Genomic DNA, 21,908 nt, shown 5'->3' on the forward strand with positions numbered 1-21,908 from the left:
CGCCCAGGCTGGAGTGCAGTGGTGTGATCTCGGCTCACTGCAAGCTCCGCCTCCCGGGTTCACGCCATTCTCCTGCCTCAGCCTCCTGAGTAGCTGGGACTACAGCCGCCCGCCACCACACCCGGCTAATTTTTTGTATTTTTTAGTAGAGACGGGGTTTCACCATGTGAGCCAGGATGGTCTCGATCTCCTGACCTCGTGATCCACCCGCCTCAGCCTCCCAAAGTGCTGGGATTACAGGCCTGAGCCACCGCACCCAGGACTCTGCTTTTTTCATCTCTGTTGCTGCTGGCATTTGAAATAGTAATAATAGGCATTTAGAAATGTGAAAAAGGCTGGGCACGGTGGCTCACGCCTGTAATCCCAGCACCTTGAGGGGCTGAGGTAGGAGGACTGCTTAAGCCCAAGAATTTGAAACTAGCCTGGGCAACACAGTGAGACCCCATCTTTAAAAAATAAATAAATAAAAATAAAAGAAATTTGAAAAAGTTAAATGATTCCTTTTTGGGGTGAAGTAAATAATCAGTCTTTTTGGGGATTTTTTTTTGTTTGTTTGTTTATTGCATCTCCCTTGGACTTGGACTCATCCATTCCTATTTTACTTCCCTCCTAAGCTGAACAGGATACAAACACTGGCCCTAAGACAATAAATCAAAGTTGTGTTATCTTTGGTTGAAAGACACACAGATCAAAATATTTGTTGGAATGTATTTTAAAAATTGAGAGAACGACTTCTTAACAGAAAGTGGCACTTTGCAAAACCAACCCTGAAGCCTGTTTCTGAGGAGCCCCCCATTTCTATTTACACTTTGGAGGACCAGTCCCTCAAGTAAAAGTCACTTTCATGAGGTGGTCAAGGAAGGCCAGTGTGCTTTTGTAGTGACCAACTTCATTCAAGTCTAGCTGTCTGCTCCAGTTACAGAGGAGCCGCCACGGGGCTGCTGGCTCAGTTTGCCTCTTCCCTCCCCCAGCAGTCCAAGCTCTAACAGACCCCAAAGCCAGCATCAATCCTGAAGTCAGACCACACGGAGGGCACCACACAGCTCTCAATCCTGCCTCAGGTGGAGGACAAGGGGCAGAGCCGGGCCCTGGAGTTAGTTACCTTCCAGAACCACTGAATGACAGGGTGGTTTGGACAGTAGCCGTTCTTGTAAATAGAATGCTGTCTCCAGTCATTCACGTCCACATCACCGAGGCCGCACATGAGCAACTAGGAAGAAAATTTACCAGATGTAAAAGCAGGATGTGAAAGCTGTGAGATCACACACTGAGAAATGACCGCCCTCAGTGCCAGCATGTGGTCACTGTGCCGTGAAGGTAAGCTACCAAATCATAACAGAGGAAGGCAGACACCTGTTCCAGGCTCCACCTGCCATAGCAGATCACAGAGGCAGCAGTCACGAGGGTGGCTCAATTCGAACCCTGTGCAAGCCATGGCATGTTATATCAGATATAAAAATGCCACAGTCGTCCTCTCTACCCCTCTAGCCTTACGCATGGGACCCGTGGATTTTCTCACACTCCAGCAGCATCTGCGCATTACATGGCTGCTTCTCCTCCTGAGAGGTTATTCTTCTTATCTGAAACCATCTCCCTACCCACAAAAGAATTGGTGCTTATGACAGCAAGAACTTCTCTCCTCCAGGCTAGTCAATTCCAGTGATGACAAATCACCTCATCTGATCTGTCCAGAGGCCTAAGAACGGCAGACATATGCCAATGCTAAGGCATAACTGGGTCTTCGAGTTAGCATTTAGTCTAAGGTTTGCTGTTCTTATTACGCAACTCTCCATCAGGGGAGGTTTCCTGTGGATGAATGGAAGAAATTCCTGCAAAGGTACCAGAATGAAATGGAAACAGAACTAAGCCAGAAGTCTGGAAATAAAGTTCCTAGGCCTGACTGTGCCAAAACCTTGCTGGGTAAACCCAGCTGCTCTCTGCCTCAGTTTCCCACCTATAAGAGGAAAGGCTTGAGGTATATGATTTCCACAGACATCATCGATCTTGGACTTTCCGTTTTGAAATAAAAGTATAGAAAGCCAGTCTACGGGAAACGCTCACTGGATGTGGATGGGGCAAACAGCCGAGTCCCACCAACAGCTTCTCAACAGACACAGTCTTCCTCTTGTTTCTCTCGACACAACAAAGGGCGAGATATTCCTTTGTTTTTAAAATGGCTGTTGCTCATGCTCATCTATGTCATCACCAAGAAGCTGAACTAAACAATCATTAAACCACCTTTTGCTACTACCTTGTTGCCTTCTGGTATTTTTCCTCACTCAACATACACCACTTGAAGTTCAATGAGACATCTGTTCTACAGGCCCAAGTAGCTGCTTATGGCCACCTTGTGGCCAAGACCCCCATTTGGCTGCCACGGTGGGGGTGGATGGGGATGCAGCAGAGGATACTTGGTCAGTCTGGTAGTGTAGGCAGGTTGCTGCTGTCCAAAGGGCTACTGCAAACCTTGTTTCTACTTGTTGTGGTGATTTGCCTTGCCTGGTGCGTAGGGCCATGATCCCAGCTCTGCTCAGTGGTCTCTATTCACTAGGCATGTTCCAGAACTGCCCTCTCATGGGCAAGGCAACTACAGCTGATTCTTTTTGCTGTTCCTTACTCCCACATTGGCAAACAAGCCCCATAAGAGACAGGTAATAGAATTCATCTAAAGTTACTCTCTAGGACATTATGGATCCAAGAATATAAAATATTACTTGTAATGAGAAATACTTTAAAAAATCCACTTTACATAAAATAATGTTTATAATACAAACCTCCAGCTCATTTTCATCAAAAATTTTAATCAAATCAATAGGAAGCAGTTCTGTGAATCCCTGAAAGACAAAAAAATCATCTTAAACACCTATGCCTTGAAGAAAAAAAAAAAAAACAAATTTCACAGGAAAAACAAACTTTTCTGGTGAGCCAGAAAAAAATATAATCTCTCCTGACGATTCCTACATCAGAGACAGTATCAAGTAATTATAGTTCCAGTAAAAACAGCGCAGTCACTAGAAAAGTTTTGAAAAATCATAGAATCTAGAAGATTCAAGTAGTGGAGTAATTTTTGAAACCTGATGAGAATACTGGATACTGTAGGCAGGTGGATTCCAAAAGCCATTTATAACACCGCTGTGAGTCAGTGCGTCCTAAAATGCACAGGCCACAGATGTGTAAGAGACACACTTAAAAATAACGTGCTGGAGGCATGGAGAAGAAACACAGAGGGAGGCGGGTGATGGGTGCAGAGACTGTGCGCCCAGAAAACCATGCTCCAGTTCCCAGGGTACCACTAACTATGGCGTGATGTAGGACGAGCTCAGCTCTGCTGGGCCCTGTGCACTGCCAAAGTCGTGTTTCTGAAGGTGTGGATCGCCTGTGGTGGGGCCCAGGAATCTGCTTCCTGGGATTTCTTATCTAAATAAAGAATGAAACCTGACATTCTGTCCTCCCATTTTAAGTTCCTAAGGCCCCGAGTTGTTTCTGAGTGTGCTGCCCCGGGCTTCACTCATCCTGTGTAAGTGCCTGAGTGAAGGGAAACAATCGTCCCCTGAGAGCTCTGCCTCAGTGCAGGGAAAACCAGTCACGTGGACGGGAGGCCATTTCCTGTGTGATCTCTGATGTAATGAATACTATCAGATTTAAGAAAGAATTTCACTTTTGGTCCAAGTGGAATACTGTTTAAAATGATGAATCCCCTCAGCCTCTGCTAGGAGCCTGGGAGCATCCCTGATATTAAAAAGTTGGATCTGGGCAGTGCCTGCTTTGCTCTGTATCAGGGTAAAAGTTGTCATGAGGTGGCTGGGTATAAAATAAAAACTAAGCTTAAGAAAATGTGTTTTCCATGTATCTGTATAGAAAATAATCTGCAATGGATTATTAATATAGCCACAAAAAAAAAGGGCAGGGGATTAAAAAAAATGCTCAGGGCTGGGCGCGGTGGTTCGTGCCGGTAATTCCAGCACTTTGGAAGGCCGAGGCAGGTGGATCATGAGGTCAGGAGATGAAGATCATCCTGGCCAACATGGTGAAACCCTGTCTCTACTAAAAATACAAAAATTAGCCAGGCGTGGTGGCACATGCCTGTAGTCCCAGCTACTCGGGGGCTGAGGCAGGAGAACTGCTTGAACCTGGGAGGCAGAGGCTGCAGTGAGCCAAGATCACGCCACTATACTCTCGCCTGGGTGACAGAGCGAGACTCTGTCTCAAAAAAAAGCCCAGGCAGCAGTGATCCATGGAGGGTGGCGAGGCACTGTGGGGACTGTGCTTTATCATTCAGCTTTGAGCCCTCAGGCTTCTTGGAACCTGTCACTGCAGCAAAAGACACCCTTCTCTTGGGTACCACCTGAAACTTCAAGATAATGGTTCTAGATCAAGTTTGTAAAATGTCCTCTTTAAACAGGACAAATATAAAAATAAGAAGTCAAGCAGGAGAACTCGTGAAAAGGAAAAAGAGGTAGTGGCACAGCAGTTGAACACTCTTGTGCTGCAGACCGGCCAGCGGTGTGAGCTGTGCGATCCCAGCCTTCCCGCGGGGTCCCCAGCCTCGCCCCTGTCTCTCAGTGCATGATCAGCTCCACCACACCAGCCAAAGGAGAAGCACGATCCCTGCTCGACCCAGGACCAGAAGTACATTGCAGAGAACCCTGGCCGCAAGGCTTACCTCCAAGAAGGCGTTCATCTGCTTCTGAACCCTGTTCACAAATCTCCACTGGATGACTAAGCTGCAGGAGAAAAGAGGACAACATTGAGCCACCTCTGTCATCACCAGCGCTCACTGCTTTCTTCACAACAGGGAGTGCTTCTCCTCCATCCGTGACAGCAGAGCAGAGGCGAGGGTCTCCTCTGCGCCCCCACTGTTCAGCTTATTCACGGCTTCTTTCAAGACTCCCTGGAATACCCGTGAAAAACGTAAAATCTCACTGGAGACTTCAAAAGAGTAATTAACTTCCCCCACATCAAGGTTTGGCTGACCGAAACTGCTTTAAATGCTTAACTGCTTTAAAATGCTTTAAATGCTTCAATTGCTTTAAAATGTGACAACATAGAGAAAAGGGGAAAGTTCATGGGATATGAACACACAGGTATATGTGTATAAGATGCACACACCCATATACACACCATATATATGTATATGTATTTGTAAAGAGTACTCAGGACAATGCATTTAGTTATCTAATATTTCATTCTCGTATCCAATGCGCTAATATTCAACAATAACATATAAGCTTTATCAGCAAAATGATTTGCACTCATAATTTAATGCCAAAATTTAGAGGATGAATGCTAAGACCTCCTTATGCAACTGAAGTTCATCAACACCAAGTTCCCTGTGACAGTGTTTAACGCACAGCATAATTGATCACAAGGCAAATCTACTCTGGATGTCATCTGAGACATTCCATCATTCTGAAGGGCTCTCACCTTCGGAGTGGTACCACTGTAACCATGGTAACGGCCCTGAGGACCAGCCTGCAGCACAACCACTGTGCAGCCTCTCAGGTGGCGCCTCCTGGGCTACAGTGATCAGCTCAACAGCATTCTTCTGGCACCAGGGGAGCAGAGGTATCAGGGAGCAGCTGGTGATTTCAATTATACTTTTAAAAGTAAAGCTAGCTGGAACCCTGCCTGATCCTGACTCCCACCACGTTTGAACCCTAAAAGAATTAACCGCAAAGAATGGTGCAAGACACATACCACACATGTCAGAGCCCTCAGACTTGAGACCTGGGTCATCCTGGGCTAGAATATTTTTTAAACCCCACATAGTCTGTACTTTCTGAAGGAAGACAATGGTGTCTGCCAGGGTGTCATCAGCTAGGACTGTTCAAATTCAGAACAAGTGTGCCAATTAATGTGGCCAGGTAAGAACTGATGTATCTTATTTCTAGCCTATGTATTCAGCATAGCAAGCTTTCAACTTGAGAGTGGAAAAAAGTTTGCCATGTAATAGTTCCAGTCTTTGCCGGGATCTCTGACTAGAGACTCTAACACGCTCTGTTTCTTCCTAATTAGGAAGGACAGTAGGTTTTTCTTTGCAGATCACACTGAAAGGTGCTAAGACCCAGAGTCAATTCAACAGCTGTCTGAATTCAAGACCTCTGACCAATTCCAAATGAGAAGAAAGGAGGGAGCCCAGCCTGTTGAAATGAAGCACTGAATGCAAACAAGGAACTCAGGCCACTGCGGCGACCCACAAGGGAGCCACAAACTGCACACTGCAGTGCTCACGTCACGTCTGCACAAGGGGATCTCCTTGGAAGATCCCAGAGTTATGCATCTGAAGCACACATATACACTAAAAAAGAAAACGTAATGTGCCCAACAGAGAAAAAACTTCTGCCTGGTACAAATGTCTAGACTCACTTAAGAGCTAGACTTTCAAAAGGACTCAACGTTTTGTTCCACTCTGAGACTGAGATGAATTAAGAATATTACAAATACCAGAAACAATTCCTTAGGGTTGCACATGCTGAATTATTCCTATCCATTTTAACTATTTCTATACATTTCTATTATGGAAAAGAAGTTGGGAGAGAGACAAAATATTTTTTCTTTGTTGGTTCCTAATTTTGCCCCGCTGGTCACTGACACCGTGGCCCTCTGTTGCAATTCTAAATTTTAGTTGATATCCCCATATTCCAAAAGGATATCTGCCGTATTACTCAATAATATAGACCTTTTCTCCCTCCTCTGCTCCTTTATAGGGGAGCTCAATGGAGTCATGATACAAGACAGACTTTCCATCCCATATTCAACTTCCCATGAGCCCAAGCCAAAAAAGAACTCATATTGTTGAAAACTGACCAATAAACTCATGCCCATAATAAACGCATGAGCTGATTCAGCAAAGGACAGTGACCAAACATGCTGCTCAATTTATTAAAAAGAAGGCAGTAAATACGTGTATACGTACTCGATATATTCCCTTTTGTTTTCGTTTGTGACCATTATTTCTGACCCATTGGGCTTCAAATCCACTTGATATGTCTGTAATTACAAAGATAAAACAACAATTACTTATCACAAAGTTATCTTGCATATTATTACTGAGTAACAATGTCTTACTATAAAAGGAAGACAACATGTATTCAGAAATATTTCCCAGCAAATGCGCTCTGTGCACAAGAGAATGTACAATGAGGCTTTTAAATTGCTGGGATGTTACACAGTTAAAGATGCGATCATTAAAGGCATATTGTTTTATGGTTACTTACGACTTTTAATTATTCTTCATGTATTAGCAATAATGAAAAGCAACATTTTTTCATCTGCTATTCATTTATCAGGAAACTAATTATGTTTAATAGAGAAAAGAACAGGGTACACCCATCAAGACTCCAGAAATCCAAATTCTAATGCATTCTGTTTCTGAAAATTTTCTAGTTATAAAAAAGGATGCATGGTATTTCTTTCAAAAATGCAAATGGAAACTTAAAGACAAGAAAGAAGCTTAAGGATCCAGGCTGAAGAGACAGATTTATCTGGTTTTTGAAGACATTTATTTGCATCGGACGCCTTCTCCTTGCTCATCTGCCCCGAAGCTTCCTCCCTTAGTGCCACCCACCATCATGAATAAAGCAGCTGCAATCAGGGCAGCCCTTTTTCCTATGCTCTGACCCAGATCTAGCTTACCATAATGCCCTATATAGCAGTAACCAGCATGAGGGAAGGGAGAAAGGCCTATTATTTTAAAATAATTTTTTTCTCATTGTACAAATTTTGGGGAAAAAAAGGTGGAAAAATATAGCACCTACACCTCTCCTACTGAAAGAAAGCCATGCCACTATTTTGGTGGGATTCCCTGTAAGTCTCTTTTCCTCTGCCTGCAGAGTAAACCAAGCTGGGGGAGAGGGTTTTCCAGAGTAAGTGTTAGGGTGGTACCCAGGAGGGAATGGAGGTTCCACGTTGTGATAAACGCTGTGCTCTGGCAGAGGCCGCCTCCAGGGGTTCCTTGGTCCTGCCACCTGCACCCAGGAGATCCTGAGCCCCTCCGGCCCGAGCACTCGCACCTGTGTCTCTCATGCGGCTTCTCCATGCACTGGCTCTTGCTCCCATTCACACTGAGATGGCTTTTCAATGTAAAACACATTCATCATCCAGCCAGTCCCTCTACATTTTCTTTTTCTTTTTATTCAGGAAGGAATCTCATTTTTCCACTACACTTTCCATTTCTGCAAAGTCAACTGAAGTCTTCACTGTGCCCAATGTGAATTTTAATCCTGTTGCTGCATTTCCGGTTTTGCTGACATCCTTCATTTCTCCATTTCCCTTTCCAGCTGCCATCCTCCCAGTGCATTCCATTTTCTCCCAGGGGTCATTTGCTCCTGGCCCGTACAAGCCGTGTCGGGGATGGAGGATGCCAAACGGTTTCCACTCAGGGGTGGGGTGGGGATGTTTCCACAGTGAAACACCGCAGTTCGTGGCTGTTCGCAGAGGTGCGCGGGCAGTGCTCATTCATACGTTTTGTTCTACGTGTTAATAACCCAGGTTGGCTTTTCTTTTTTCCCCATTTATTCCTCCCCAGAAAGCCTTGTTGTTCCTTCAGTAACAGTTTTCTTATCAGATGCACATCAATGACAAGTTAATAAATCCCAGCCCAGGCGTTGCTATTGAGAAGGCTTTTGGTACAGCTCGGCTACACTCAAGCCGAATCTTTCCTCCCATCCTTTCCCCCTGCGCAGGGAAAGGGAAGGAGGTGAAGTATGTGAGCATCTACAATCCCGGTAATACACTCCTTCCAGCACTCATCCGGCCCTCTTTCTTTGATCATAGAACCTTCCTTGGTGTTGCCTGAAAGTTGTGATTTCCAGAGAGCTACTGAATGAGCAGGTCAGCCACAGACAAAGTGGGGAGGGGAGGGCTAAGGAGGAAAACACTCTGCTTCCTCCAAAAGCAGCATCCAAAGAGAAAATAAGCCAGTGTCACTGAGTGCAGGGAACTGGTTCTCACTTTCACTGTGGGAGGGAGTCTAATTGGTTCAATCTTTTTCTGAAGATATTATAATTTGGCAATAAGCATCCCAATTTAAAAACTACATATCCCTTCTCACAGTTATATGAGTATTCCACAGTTATACATAATTATATGTTTACATAGAAAATACTGAAATAGCCTAAATGTCTATCAACAGGGCATGGATAAAAATAAATGGCACATCTACAAAATAAAATTCAGCATAGTCATTAGAATGCTATAGACTGATATTTAGTGACATGAAAAGGTATGTGTGATATATTAACTTGAAAACGGTTTTCTGTTCCTGTGTAGTTTGCTGAGAATGATGGTTTCCAGCTTCACTCACAAGTGGGAGTTGAACGATGAGAACTCATGGATACAGGAAGGGGAACATCACACACCGGGGCCTGTCACGGGGTAGAGGGCTAGGGGAGGGATAGCATTAAGAGTTGTCTCAAAAAAAAGAGAAATACCTAATGTAGATGATGGGTTGACGGGTGCAGCAAACCACCATGGCATGTGTATACCTATGTAACAAACCTGCACATTGTGCACATGTATCCCAGAACTTAAAGTATAATAAAAAAAAATTTAGGAGACTGAGGTAGGCAGATCACGAGGTCAGGAGTTCAAGACCAGCCTGGCCAACATGGTGAAAACCCATTTTTACTAAAATACAAAAATTAGCTGGAAGTGGTGGCCCACGCCTGTAATCCCAGCTACTCAGGAAGCTCGGGCAGGAGAATCGTTTGAACCCGGGGGGGCAGAGGTTGCAGTGAGCCGAGATCACGCCATTGCACTCCAGCCTGGGCAACAGAGCGAGACTCCATTTCAAATTAATTAATTAATTAATTAATTGATAATAAAGAAAATGGTATGCAGAGTAGAATTTCACTTCTGTAAAAAAATCTGTGTTTGTGCTTACAGAGAATAATTCTGGAAAAAGTAAATAAAAGTTTTAATTCTGAGTTTTCTTGAGATACTGGGAATAAGTGACATTTATTTATTTTACATATTTTTATTATACTGGCTTTCTTTTTATTATTAAGGTTACTATTTTATAATCACATAAACTAATAATTTTTGAAAGAAACGAAAAAATGGGCCCATACTGCGCATGCTAAATGAGGTCACAGCAGTGAATCATCCTGTGGGCAGCTGCCAAGTCTCACGGTTGATTCTGACCCTGGGTTTCTCTGTGGGAGAGTGAGGGGAGGGCACAAGGAGGGTCACAGGATGAAGGGTTTATAATTCTGCTCTCTAAGCTACTAGGTTAGGGGTCAAGTCCCCAGATTTTGGTTCCTCCCGGCTCGAGCCCTCAGTGGTACAGAAATGCATCCTTCTAGGGTTCGTTGCAGGCGACACTTTCATGAGTTACAGGTGACACTTTCATGAGAAGCAGTGACCACTCTTCAAATTCCACTTTTGAGACCAGCTGTCGGGGGCTGATCGTGAGACTGTCTCCTGCAGTGCAGGCAGGCGTACTGTCCAGCCCGCTACACTGCCTTACTGCCACTGGCCGGTGCCCCCAAGCCCTTGCTGGTTGGGCACGAGGCTCCATGGGAGTTGGAGAAGCGGGGACCATGCCAAAGCTGTCTGATTCTAACGCTCGCCTCCGGGCACACAGATTCCCCCTGGGCCTCCATTCCTGCCTGACCTTCACTCTAACTACAGCCTGTGTTCTCCTTTCCCCCAAATTTGTCCCTTCTTAACGTCAGCTATTGCCACCACAGGAGGGGAGGGACTGTATGTCATCAGCACCGAATGCCAGGTGGCACCGTGACAGTGTCAGCCCTAAGCAGGAGAAGGCGGGGCAGCGTCACACAGGGGCTGCTTTCCGCCCTGCACATCTCCTACAGGTGCTGCGGCAGCACCCTGGCCGCCGCCATGAGGGTGGACAGCATCCCAGAGGAGGCAGAGACCCAGCAAGGTGACCAAGGAGTAACACCAAACTGCAGATGGAGCTGGTGCTGGCACCCAGGGGACCCGCTCCCTGGTGAGCAGTCTGCAGAGCCTCCTCTGTGGGGTGGATTCTTGCCACCTTCAGCCACGAAATGCACATCCCGCCCTCCCAGGGCTTTCTGGGCCATCACCCTCCTGAGCCTGGGCTCCTGGAGGACCCCACACAAAGAACACAGTGCCCAGCCACAGCAGGTGCTCAGCAAGCGCTCACGGGAAAACACTGCAGTAGAAAAATTCCTCTTTAAGTCTACTGGCCCCAGCATAAACTTGGCTCTCTTCCTCACAGAGATCAGAGGAACCTCTGGGGGACTCCCCGCCTTCGCCAGTTAACAACCCGATTCCCACACATCTCCCTGACTCTCCATAGATGCTTTGTGCTGCCTGGGAAGCTGCTGAGAAACAGCTTGGATCACATCGAATATGCTGAACTCGGCGGAACAAGGCTTGTCTGCTTGTCAGACTCCATTCTTGGAAACCGAGCACTGCTGGGCAAACTCCCATCGATGGGTGCTCACAAATCCTGCAGGGCATGGCCTCAGGGGCAGTCAGCGCCCTGCACCCCCATCACTCCACCAACCAGGCCTTCCTCAGCCTCTCCAGCCTCTCCAGCAGACAGCAGCGCAACTACCAACAGCAGGGAGGCAGTGAGTCCACAGCAGCCTTCTGACTTCCCATCTCCCCAGGTCTCATCCCTCTGTGTCCCTGACTGGCCTGGAGGGGCCGGGGCCTCAGCCCTCCTGGGAGCCACCTCCAGCTCTGGGCTCTTGGTCTGGCTCCTTCTGACTTTGGCCAGGACATGCTCTGCCCTATCCCTCATATTGACCGTTTCTGCCTTTTCACTCACTGGCCCCCCCGAAGTGTTTCTCCACGTTTTAATTCATTATGGCCCCCTAAAGAGCCTTTTTAGATTCTTTCTGCCAATGACCCATCTCTCTCCATGAAATCTTAACAGAGAGATCCACAGTACACCTGTGGTATGTGCTGTGGCTTTTGGGAGGGCCACAAACCACTTTAATGTCTGAGATGATCTCCTCCAAGAATCCATTTTTGTCCCCTTGGGGTGATCATTCCTATGGAGACTGGCTCAACCTGATCCAGGCCTGATCCTAAAGAACCTTCCTATATGGCTGCTGCCCATGCTTTCCCTCCAACTACTGCACAGCCTCTAGAAACTTCTGGTAACTCTTCAAAACAACCGAATCAGGCCAGGCATGGTGGCTCACACCTACAAGCCCAGCACTTCGGGAGGCTGAGGTTGGCAGATCACTTGAGGCCAGGAGTTCGAGACCAGCCTGGCCAATATGGAGAAGTCCTGTCTCCACTAAAAATACAAAAATTAGCTGGGCGTGGTGGCTCACGCCCGTAATCCCAACACTTGGAGAGGCCAAGGCAGGTGGATCACCTGGGGTGAGAAGTATGAGACCAGTCTGGCCAACATGGTGAAACCCTGTCTTTACTAAAAATACAAAAATTTGCCGGGCATGGTGGCGTGCACCTGTAGTCTCAGCTACTCAGGAGGCTGAGGCATGAGAATTGCTTGAAACCAGGAGGCAGAGGTTGCAGTGAGCCGATATCCTGCCATTGCACTCCAGCCTGGGTGACAGAGCGAGACTGTCTCAAAAAACAAACAAACCCATAACCAAATCAGACGATGTTCTGCTGAACTTGCAATCAAGAGTTTTCACTTGTTACAGCCCTAAAAGGGTCCCTCCTCCTGGGGGGGGCGGGTATGTGCACACAGCAGTGAATGGGGGTATGGTTTATTCTTCCCGCTTGGCACAGGATCATAGTTCAAATACTGACATTTCTTTAGTGGAAACTTTCATATTAGGCCCTAGAAACCAGCAGTCCCAGATTCTTACCAATCAGAAAGAAAACAAATTGCAAAATAATGGCAACAGCTGCAGCTTTATTACATGAAGGAACAGCTACTAAACTCCATGGTCTGATATTTCTAACTGTGAAATTAAAAAAAAAAAAAAAGCTTGAAACACCGTGGAAGGCTGACTGCATGTCTGTTTCAACCCATAGCAACTGCACTCGCTTTGCCCCACTGCGGAAGCCACTTGACTGTTTGGCATTGGGGAGGAATGGGCTTCCTTCTGGGTCAGAGTCAACAGTTTTGCAGAGGGCCAAAGAGGCGAGAGGCTTGTCCGGGCATCATGCTAATGCCTAGATTTCCACATCAACAACTATGAGTACCCACCATGCACCAGGCAATGTGCTGGTGGGAAGTACATGACAGTGAGTGAGCACAGGGCAGGGATGCGGCTGCCATCACCGGGAGGAAGCTGCACAGGAGAGACAGGCGTGATTCACAGTGAGTCTGGAGGAGGAGCAGGGAGAGCCAGGCCATGCAGGACCTTGTGGGACAAAGTAAGGTTGGGGTCTTTATCTCAAGGGCAGGGGAAACCCCTGAAGGTTTCTGGCATAGGAATGACACGCTCATTTTTATAGGGAGCCAAACTGGACGTAGAGACCAGTCGGGGGTCTAGTGGGGAAGATGGGACTTGGACTTGGGTGTGAGTTAGAGAAGAGATCGGGAGAATGCATAGAAGTGAGAAAGGTTTCACAGGTGTGTGAGCAAGGCTCGCCGATGGACTGGATACGGGAGATAAGATCCATACGTGGCTGCTTAACTCGCTCTAAATTCCTTCCCAGAGTGCAAAATAAATACACGAGTTCCCTATTAAAAGGATAGCTCTCTTAAAAAGGCAAGGCAGTAATTTAACAGACTGGGCACCTAATTCTTATCTTACTCATCTCGTGGGTCTATGCTGATTAGTGCATTACTCTACTTGATCCTACCCCAAAGTCAGAAGAATTCACAACATTAAACGAGGAGGTCTGAGAACTGTTTTTAATGAAGATCTAGCCTGAACGATCGTCCGAAGTTTCATTAGAGGCCTGCTTAAAAACTCCAACACCCTGTGTTTGATTTCCATTTATGAGGTGGAAACAATTACACTTCAATGTAATTAGGAAGGTTTCCCAGATCATTTGCTTCTGACTGGCATTGCGAAGAGTTTTCTGAATTGGGTTAATCTGGTCATATGGTTTTCTATGAGTGGATCCACAAAAAGACTTTTTTAATGCGTTTAACACACAAGACTGATTTTAAGTCTTCCTTAGTTCTTTACTTCCACTCCTTCCTTCATATGTTAAAAATGAAAGGAAGATACTTCCAGGGTGACTAACCATGTCTAATTGTTTGAAAATTGGCAGTTTCAGACCCTTCAATAGGTCCGGCTTTTTAAAAAAAGCCACCATGACTCAACTGACTTTGTTTTCTCACACTTAGGATTTCTATCACTTAGAACCTTATTCACATTTTCAATAAGCCAGATTAGCACTCCTCATTCGTTTGCTCAATAAGCACTTAGTAGGCATCAACTACATGTTGAGCACCGGAGAGACCCAGAAGACCTCAGGGGGCGTACAGCACACAGTACGTCAGTCAACACCTCGAGGAGAGCAGGGAAAGAGGTGATGGGAGAGAGAACGAGAGTGCATCGGTACAGAGTTGGCACTGTCGAGGCAGCAATGTGGCACTGAGGCATCTCTGGGAACACTGTTGAAGGCACACTGTTTGCTGACAGGTTGACACGAAGGAGTCAGAGGGTAACGCCAGAGGGGGGCAGGTCTGGATCATGAGGAGTCATACACCATGCTAACAAGTTTTTGTTTGTGCTGAAGGTCACAAAATGGGCAAGTAGAAGAAGGACATTTTCAGGGTTGCATTTCAGAAATATTCCATAAGGGGCCCACACCTGGAGTGGGGTCATTGGAGAACAGGGTAGAGAGCAGCAAAGCAGGAAAGGGAGCGGCTGACAGGAGGCTGTGAGAATAGCCATCAAGAAGTGATCGGGGCATGGGCCAGGGGAGAGCACAGACAAGGACGTGTCAAGGATGGGGAGTCATGGGGCACAGCCACCCTGGGCATGGGGAGATGGCATGAGGAGAGAGGGAGATTCTGAGGGGACGCCCAAGGGTCAGGTGGGAGGGGACAGTGGTGGCACTGATGAGACCATAACCGATGTGGGGGCTGGGGAGGAAAAAGTGGCTTTAGCACTGGGACCTGTGAGCCTCTCAGGAGAAGCAGATGAGGCGGCCGTTAGACCAGGGAGTTCTGGAGGCTGGAAGGCAGATGTGGGCCTGAGATAAGAGGCTGGTGGTGAACGGAGACGGAAGCAGCTGGAGCCAAGGGCAGGATGAGGACATCCAGATGGCAAGGGTAAGACAAAAAAGCAGGGGGTGCAGGACAGCTGGCAGGGTGACACCTGCATCCACAGGGCCAGCAGAGGACCATGCACTTCCAGGGGACTGGAGACCAGCGGGGAGGGGTGAGAGCCCCGAGTGAAAGGCACTGTGCCTTGCAGGCGTCTCTAGTGGGAGTGAGCCATTCATGTCAAAGGCAGCAGAGGAAGGAGGCAGACGGGGCTGGAGACACCCAGTGCTCTTGGTCCTGGGGAGGCTGCTGGAGACCCAGAGGGGCAGCAGCTGAAAAGACCCCTCCCTGCTCCATCACAAGGTCCCTGTGCAGGAGAACAGTGTCCATCTGTCTGTAAGGATTCTTAGGCATAAAGCACAACACGGCGGGGGAGGCGGGACAAAAGGAGATTTTTAAAGGACTTGATCATTTACATTAAGCCACAAGGTCTCTCGCCTCTGGTGTCTGAAGTCCTTCTCTGAGCCTCGCCCAGCCACTGAAGGGCACTATGGACTCCCCAAGTTCCACCCATGCCAGGACTCACACTAGAGACTGAAGTTTCCTGGCTCAAACACAGGACATGGGAATAACAAGGGATTGTGATATTCATGTGATTATTTTCTTATCCAACAATTTTTACCCTCAGTCATTAAATCCTTTATATCTAGTGGCATCAGCTTCTTTTCTCAAAGATTCTCTAGGAATCTTTGACATCTAGCAATAAAGAACACGTCTATTTCATTTTTCAGAGGGCAACCATCACAATTAGTTCTATGGTCTAATGAATTTCATAGCCATGGAGATTTAGTCTGAGAGATGGGAAATACCTCTGGGCTTTTGTGGAAGGACAGGTACCAGGGTCAGAGAATATCTTGAGAACACCTCCCAAGCTGCACCATTATTACTGAGTGGCAGATGAAGCAAAGGTTTCAGATTTGAGACAGATACATCGTATAGATCCTTAGAATGATGAGAATTCCAAGCAGGCAACTTTATCTTTGAAATCCACTTTTAGTGGCCCATCCAAATCCCTGCTGACCAGTCTGAAATTGACTTTGAGGATTAATCCAGCCTGAATAACAGCGTGGGGGCAAAGCAGATGGAATGGTAGAAAAACCTGAGCATGCCATGCTGAGCCCCACAAGACAAATGTCGCCATGACAACAGAACCATAAAACAGAGAGAAAAACCAATGGCCCTTCCAACATCATCCACTCCTGGTCATGTATTTACATTGCTAAGTCAACAATCGCACTATTTTTTTTAAGTACCTAAATTCTAAAATCGAGGTACAAATGAAACATTCACATTTGCTTTGGATTAGAAGAGGTGCCGGTTCAGGCCCCCAAGGCCTCTTGGAATTTCTATAACTTTGCTGGAAGAGAGAAATGGTTGTAATTGGAGTGTGGCTTCCTGGCATGACAAGAAGGTACTGCTGCAATGAGATGAAAATTAACACCTGCAGCTCCTGCTGGTTGTTTCTGAGTGTCCAGCAAAGTTGTGTTACAACCTGTCAAGAAGAAAATGCCCCTTGAAAGCTAAAGAAGAGTTCCCAGGTTACCCACACGTACCTGTCCGAAGTTTTCTTCATCTATGCAGAACATGAGGTCCAGCTCAGTAGGGTCATTCTCCAGGATCCATTTCAAAGAGTTGTAATATTCACTATCCTACAGAATGACACAGGAGTGAAAATTCAGCATTTCTTTCCCCGAAATACAAACTCGTTTGACTTCTTTAAATAATTACATTCTAATGTAATTCTGTGCAGGATGCTCAAGAAATACGTTACTAATGCACTGTTTCCTGCTCCACCTAAACCAAACCTTCCTCTTTAATTTGAAATATAAACAAACAAACTGCTTTAGTTATAATGGGCTTGCAGTTAAATCCTGTCCTTGGTGATGCACAGTGGAAGGTATCTACTCTGGATGGTGCACGGAGCTGCTGTACTGGTCTACAAAATTTAACATACAGACATCAGTGTACTTTCTTTTTTTCTTTCTTTTTTTTTTTTTTTTTTTTTGAGATGGAGTTTCGCTCTTGTCACCCAGGCTGGAGTGCAATGGCGTGACCTTGGCTCACTGCAACCTTTGCCTCCTGGGTTCCAGTGATTCTCCCGCCTCAGCCTCCTGAGTAGCTAGGATTATGGGCGTGTGCCACCACACCTGGTTAATTTTTGTATTTTTAGTAGAGATGGGGGTTTGGCCACGTTGGCCAGGCTGGGCAATATACCTTCTATCTTTTTAGAGTAAAAATATCATGGCTGTAATTCCAGCACTTTGGGAGGCCAAGGTGGGAGGATCACTTGAGTCCAGGAGTTAAAGAGACCAGCCTGGGCAACACAGTGAGACCCTGTCTTTATAAAAAAATAACGAAAGTTTTAAAAAAGAGTGAAAATATCTGAGGAAAATAGGAAGGATAAAGAACGTTCTAGGCTGGGCTTGGTGGCTCATGCCTATAATCCTGTAATCCTCGGCTTTGGGAGGCTGAGGCAGGAGGAGGGCTTGAGGCTTGGAGTTCAAGACCAGCCTAAGCAACATAGCAAGACACCATGTCTACAAAAAAATAAAAAATTAGTTAGGGATGGTGGTGTGTGCCTGTGGTCCTAGCTACTTGGGAGGCTGAGACAGGAGGATTGCTTGTGCCAGGAGATGGAGGCTGCAGTGAACTATGGTTGTGCCACTGCACTCCAGCCTGGCAAACAGAATAAGATTCTATCTCCAAAAAAATAAATAAGTAAAATAATGTTCCAACTAAGAAACACCAATAGTTTTAAGTTATCCCCTTTCCTGTGCTTTGATCACTCTCCAGGTTAATGTCAGCAAAAAGGGTGGCCGCTCTGGTTTCAGAATCCAGAGGAGCAGTCACAGGCCTAAGCGCCTGTCCCTGGTCCCTCCACAGTCTCTCCTGCTGGGGACATGACGGGCTGTGAAGAGCATAAAAATAATACATGCACTGTATTTTAGGCACTAACTGTCAGCATGTGGTATAAAGTTAGACATTAAGAGAAATCGCTATGCTCTTTATGATGTATGATGTATGCTATGATCTTCATCACTGTATGATGAAGCAGCAGAAAGCACAAATACAACGTGAAAGTGGAGACTGGAATCACAAGTGTGCACCCAACCCACCATGACTGGCAAACCAGCAGCGGGTTCAAGGGCACTGCTGGCCTCTTCCTCTCCTTTCATACGAGGAGGAACAGAAACACTGAGTCAGCGCTGGTCAGGACCGAGGACACAGCTCATCTACCCAACCGTGCCCAAGATATAGTTGGTATCACAGCCAGGTGACGCCATGCAGGGGCTTTTTAACTCAAGTGAGCAAACACGAATGAACTGCAAATGCCCCAAATGGACAAACACGCTTCCCAGTGGCCCTTGTGTGTGCTGGTGTGTGGGCAAACACCCATACACTCTGGAGTTAGATGTGGGGTATAGGTACATTAAAAGAAAAACAGAAGCGGAAGTATATTATAAGAAGAACATCAATTTTTGTTTTATAGAAAATCCTGGCCGGGCGTGGTGGCTCATGCCTGTAACCCAGCACTTTGGGAGAATGAGGCAGGAGGATCAGGAGGTCAGGAGATCAAGACCATCCTGGCCAACATGGTGAAACCTTGTCTCTACTAAAGTACAAAAAAAAAAAAAAAAAATTAGCTGGGCATGGTGGCGTGTGCCTATAATCCCAGCTACTTGAGGGGCTGAGGCAGGGGAATCGCTTGAACCTGCGAGGCGGAGGTTGCAGTGAGCCAAGATCGCGCCATTGTACTCCAGCCTGGGCGACAGAGCAAGACTTCATCTCAAAAAAAAAAAAAAAAAAAAAAAGAAAGAAAAGAAAAAAAAAATCCATCCAACTCTAAAATGGTCTGTCTAGGTAAAATTGATGTTAAATGCAACACGAAAACCCAAATCACTACTTGGAGAACGTCTCAAGTGTTCACTTGTCTGAGCTGTGGCGTCACTCATCCACGTCTAGGATGTCTGCCTGATATTCTTCCTATTGTTTTGACCTTTGCCTCTGCCATTTTTATGAGGTCAGGAAACAGAGGGAGAGCGGATGAAGCTCTAAACATTCAGTAGCAGCAGTTTTTATGGGAAACACAGGCTACCATAGATCTTCAGCTGTCTCTTGGATTTAGTAAGTTCACACGAGTCCTGTGCCGGGTAAGCAGAGGCAACTGGGATTTGGATGTATCCACCCTAGGTACCATGGTCCCAGGAAATGTGAACAATAATATTTACTTATTACAAGAATTAGACAGATCAATGAACTTTTCAAGCAATTAAATGTCTCCTGTTGTCCACATGGAATGCAACACCCATAAAAGTGGCTGAGACTACAAACATGGCTCTCTAATACCTTCCCGTAAGACACAAGTGCCTGGTGATGGCCGGTGTGTGACCTGCATTTACTCACCACAGATTCCATGTCATTCAGGGTTATCTGCTTTCCCAACATCATCTTGTAAAATGGTCTAATGAAGAAACCTAAAATACGGTAAACACTAGGTTTAATTTCAGGTCTTTGATACTGCTACGTTATCAGAGCACGAAAGAAAAGATTAACTTGCTTTCAATGTAAATGAGAAACCAGGATGGAGTAACCAAGGGCCTTCTGCAGTATTGCACAAGTGAGGCGGCGAGATCAGGGGGAGAGTGGCAAGAGGAGGGCAGCTGCGCTAAGAGAGATGACGCAGCAGAGTGGGGCCAGAAAGGCCTCTGGAAGGTGACAGATGAGCTTCAAGGTCAAGCAGAGTCCACAGTGCAAATCAGGCACAGGAACTGGGGAAGAAAAGGGTACACTAAGCAGAGCAACAAGCCTGGGGACTCGCCAGCAGTTTGCCAGGGCTGGTAGACAGGCCAGAGGAGGGGCTGGCAGTGCACAGCCCACATGGGGTGCTGGAGAGTTGGGGTGCTCTCTGAGGGCAGTGGTGAGTCAATGAAAGACCAGGTGAAATTCCATCTGTCTTTTGTTATCATTGCTCGGGCAGCGATGGGGCGAAAGCACAGGAAGGAGACAGGTTGGAAATGGGGGAGGCCACGGAGAGGGCCTGTGTAACCTCCCGGGGAGGGACGGCAGAGGTCTCAGGGAGGCAACAGCAGCGAGGTCGACCTCCCGCCATGCAGGCATCCTGCAGGGGCCTCCATTTGACCTGATCTAAAGGCATCACACACCTCCTCAAATGGGGCCCTGACCACACCAGACCTGGCACCCCAGGCTCCTGCTTTTGTTCCTTTATCCCCCCACCAGGCACCAACCCTCTGCAGCACAGGCCAACTCTCCCTGGCTCTGCGTGGCCCCATAAAGGCTCCAATAGACTCCAGTGTCTGGGGAAGTAAAAGCATGAAGCCGACCAGGGGGCGCAGTGGACAGATGTGCAGAATGAGCCCTGCCGACAGGGACATTCCTGTCTGTGGGAAATTTGAAGACACTGCTGACTAGGCCCATCTATGTCACGTGGACTCTTAAAAATGCAATTCCAGGTTTATATCGTGATCACTCTCATGGGGGTCACTTTAGCCAGTTCCTAGAGACCCTGATTCCTGCTTCTGCCCATCTCCTTCCACAGAGCCTTGACTCTGGGCCAGTCCTCACTCATCTGAAATGACCCCAGCCTCTGAATGCTCCTGGGAAAGATTCCCCGAGCCGCCGGCCAAGTCACGTTCTCTTCTGAGGACTCAATGTGTTCCCTTCTGCTCGGACACTATCACTGTGATTCTTCTGGTTTTGTTCTCATCTCTTTTCCCCCCACTACAATATAAGCTGACTAAGGTCAGGATCATATCTTGTGCTTCTCTAATACCCCCTGTTATAGAGAGTATTAAAGACGCTTTAACAACTAACAGCATCTTCTCACTTGCATATGGTGACTAAACTGACCTTCTGAGAAAATTGGAGTGAATTTGAGCAGGCTGAAATAATCTGTGGCATGACTACATAGCTGGAAATTAAAATATATTCAAACTATACATACACGGAAAGACTATGTGGTTTAGTTTCCTTCTAGAGGAAAAAAAGTGTTTACTGTCACCCTCCCACCAAATAAAGCATTAAAATCAGAGCATCAATATCAGCTACCAATTAACAGTAAAAACATATTCATGGGAAAAGTACAGAGGGTATACAAATTATTTATTAGAACAGCTAGGGCTCCATAAATGCAATGAACACAGTTCCTTTGGAAATATCTTTCTTGTAAGTTACTGCAATGTTAATCTCAAATTCTACTCTCCCTCTTCCCATCCTCAACCACTCTACTTCCAAGCTCTCAAAAAATATTTCTGATGCTTTTTCCTCACTGATGATTTCTGTAGTGTTTTCTTAAGGACACTATTTTGAATGGGCCAAATCTTTTAGAAGTCTCCAAGCCTATAGATAATGCCAGGTAGAGGGTTTGACTTCTAACTTTCAAGGTACCTTGAAATTCTTCCATGATTTACATGCTTTAAATAAGAATGAAATTGGCTGGGCGCGGTGGCTCAAGCCTGTAATCCCAGCACTTTGGGAGGCCGAGACGGGTGGATCACGAGGTCAGGAGATCGAGACCATCCTGGCTAACACGGTGAAACCCCGTCTCTACTAAAAATACAAAAAACTAGCCGGGCGAGGTGGCGGGCGCCTGTAGTCCCAGCTACTCCGGAGGCTGAGACAGGAGAATGGCGTAAACCCGGGAGGCGGAGCTTGTAGTGAGCTGAGATCCGGCCACTGCACTCCAGCCCGGGCGGCAGAGCAAGACTCCATCTCAAAAAAAAAAAAAAAAAAAAAAAAAAAA

At 46.5% G+C, this 21,908-nt stretch overlaps 1 protein-coding gene across 3 annotated transcripts in view; it reads right to left on the reverse strand.

Moving 5' to 3' along the window:
- NEDD4L (NEDD4 like E3 ubiquitin protein ligase) overlaps positions 1-21,908 on the reverse strand; it is a 374,753-nt gene that overhangs the window by 11,970 nt on the left and 340,875 nt on the right. For all 3 annotated transcript variants that reach the window (XM_023218344.3, XM_023218345.2, XM_023218346.3), the window contains 6 exons: positions 19,553-19,623; positions 16,702-16,797; positions 6,917-6,990; positions 4,664-4,724; positions 2,775-2,834; positions 1,103-1,210 (listed from right to left, as the gene is read on the reverse strand). In XM_023218344.3, coding sequence (XP_023074112.1) covers positions 1,103-1,210; positions 2,775-2,834; positions 4,664-4,724; positions 6,917-6,990; positions 16,702-16,797; positions 19,553-19,623 — 470 coding nt within the window. The remainder of the gene's footprint in view (positions 1-1,102; positions 1,211-2,774; positions 2,835-4,663; positions 4,725-6,916; positions 6,991-16,701; positions 16,798-19,552; positions 19,624-21,908) is intronic.

This window comes from Piliocolobus tephrosceles, chromosome 18 (genome assembly GCF_002776525.5).
Source record: "Piliocolobus tephrosceles isolate RC106 chromosome 18, ASM277652v3, whole genome shotgun sequence".
Lineage (NCBI taxonomy): Eukaryota > Metazoa > Chordata > Mammalia > Primates > Cercopithecidae > Piliocolobus > Piliocolobus tephrosceles.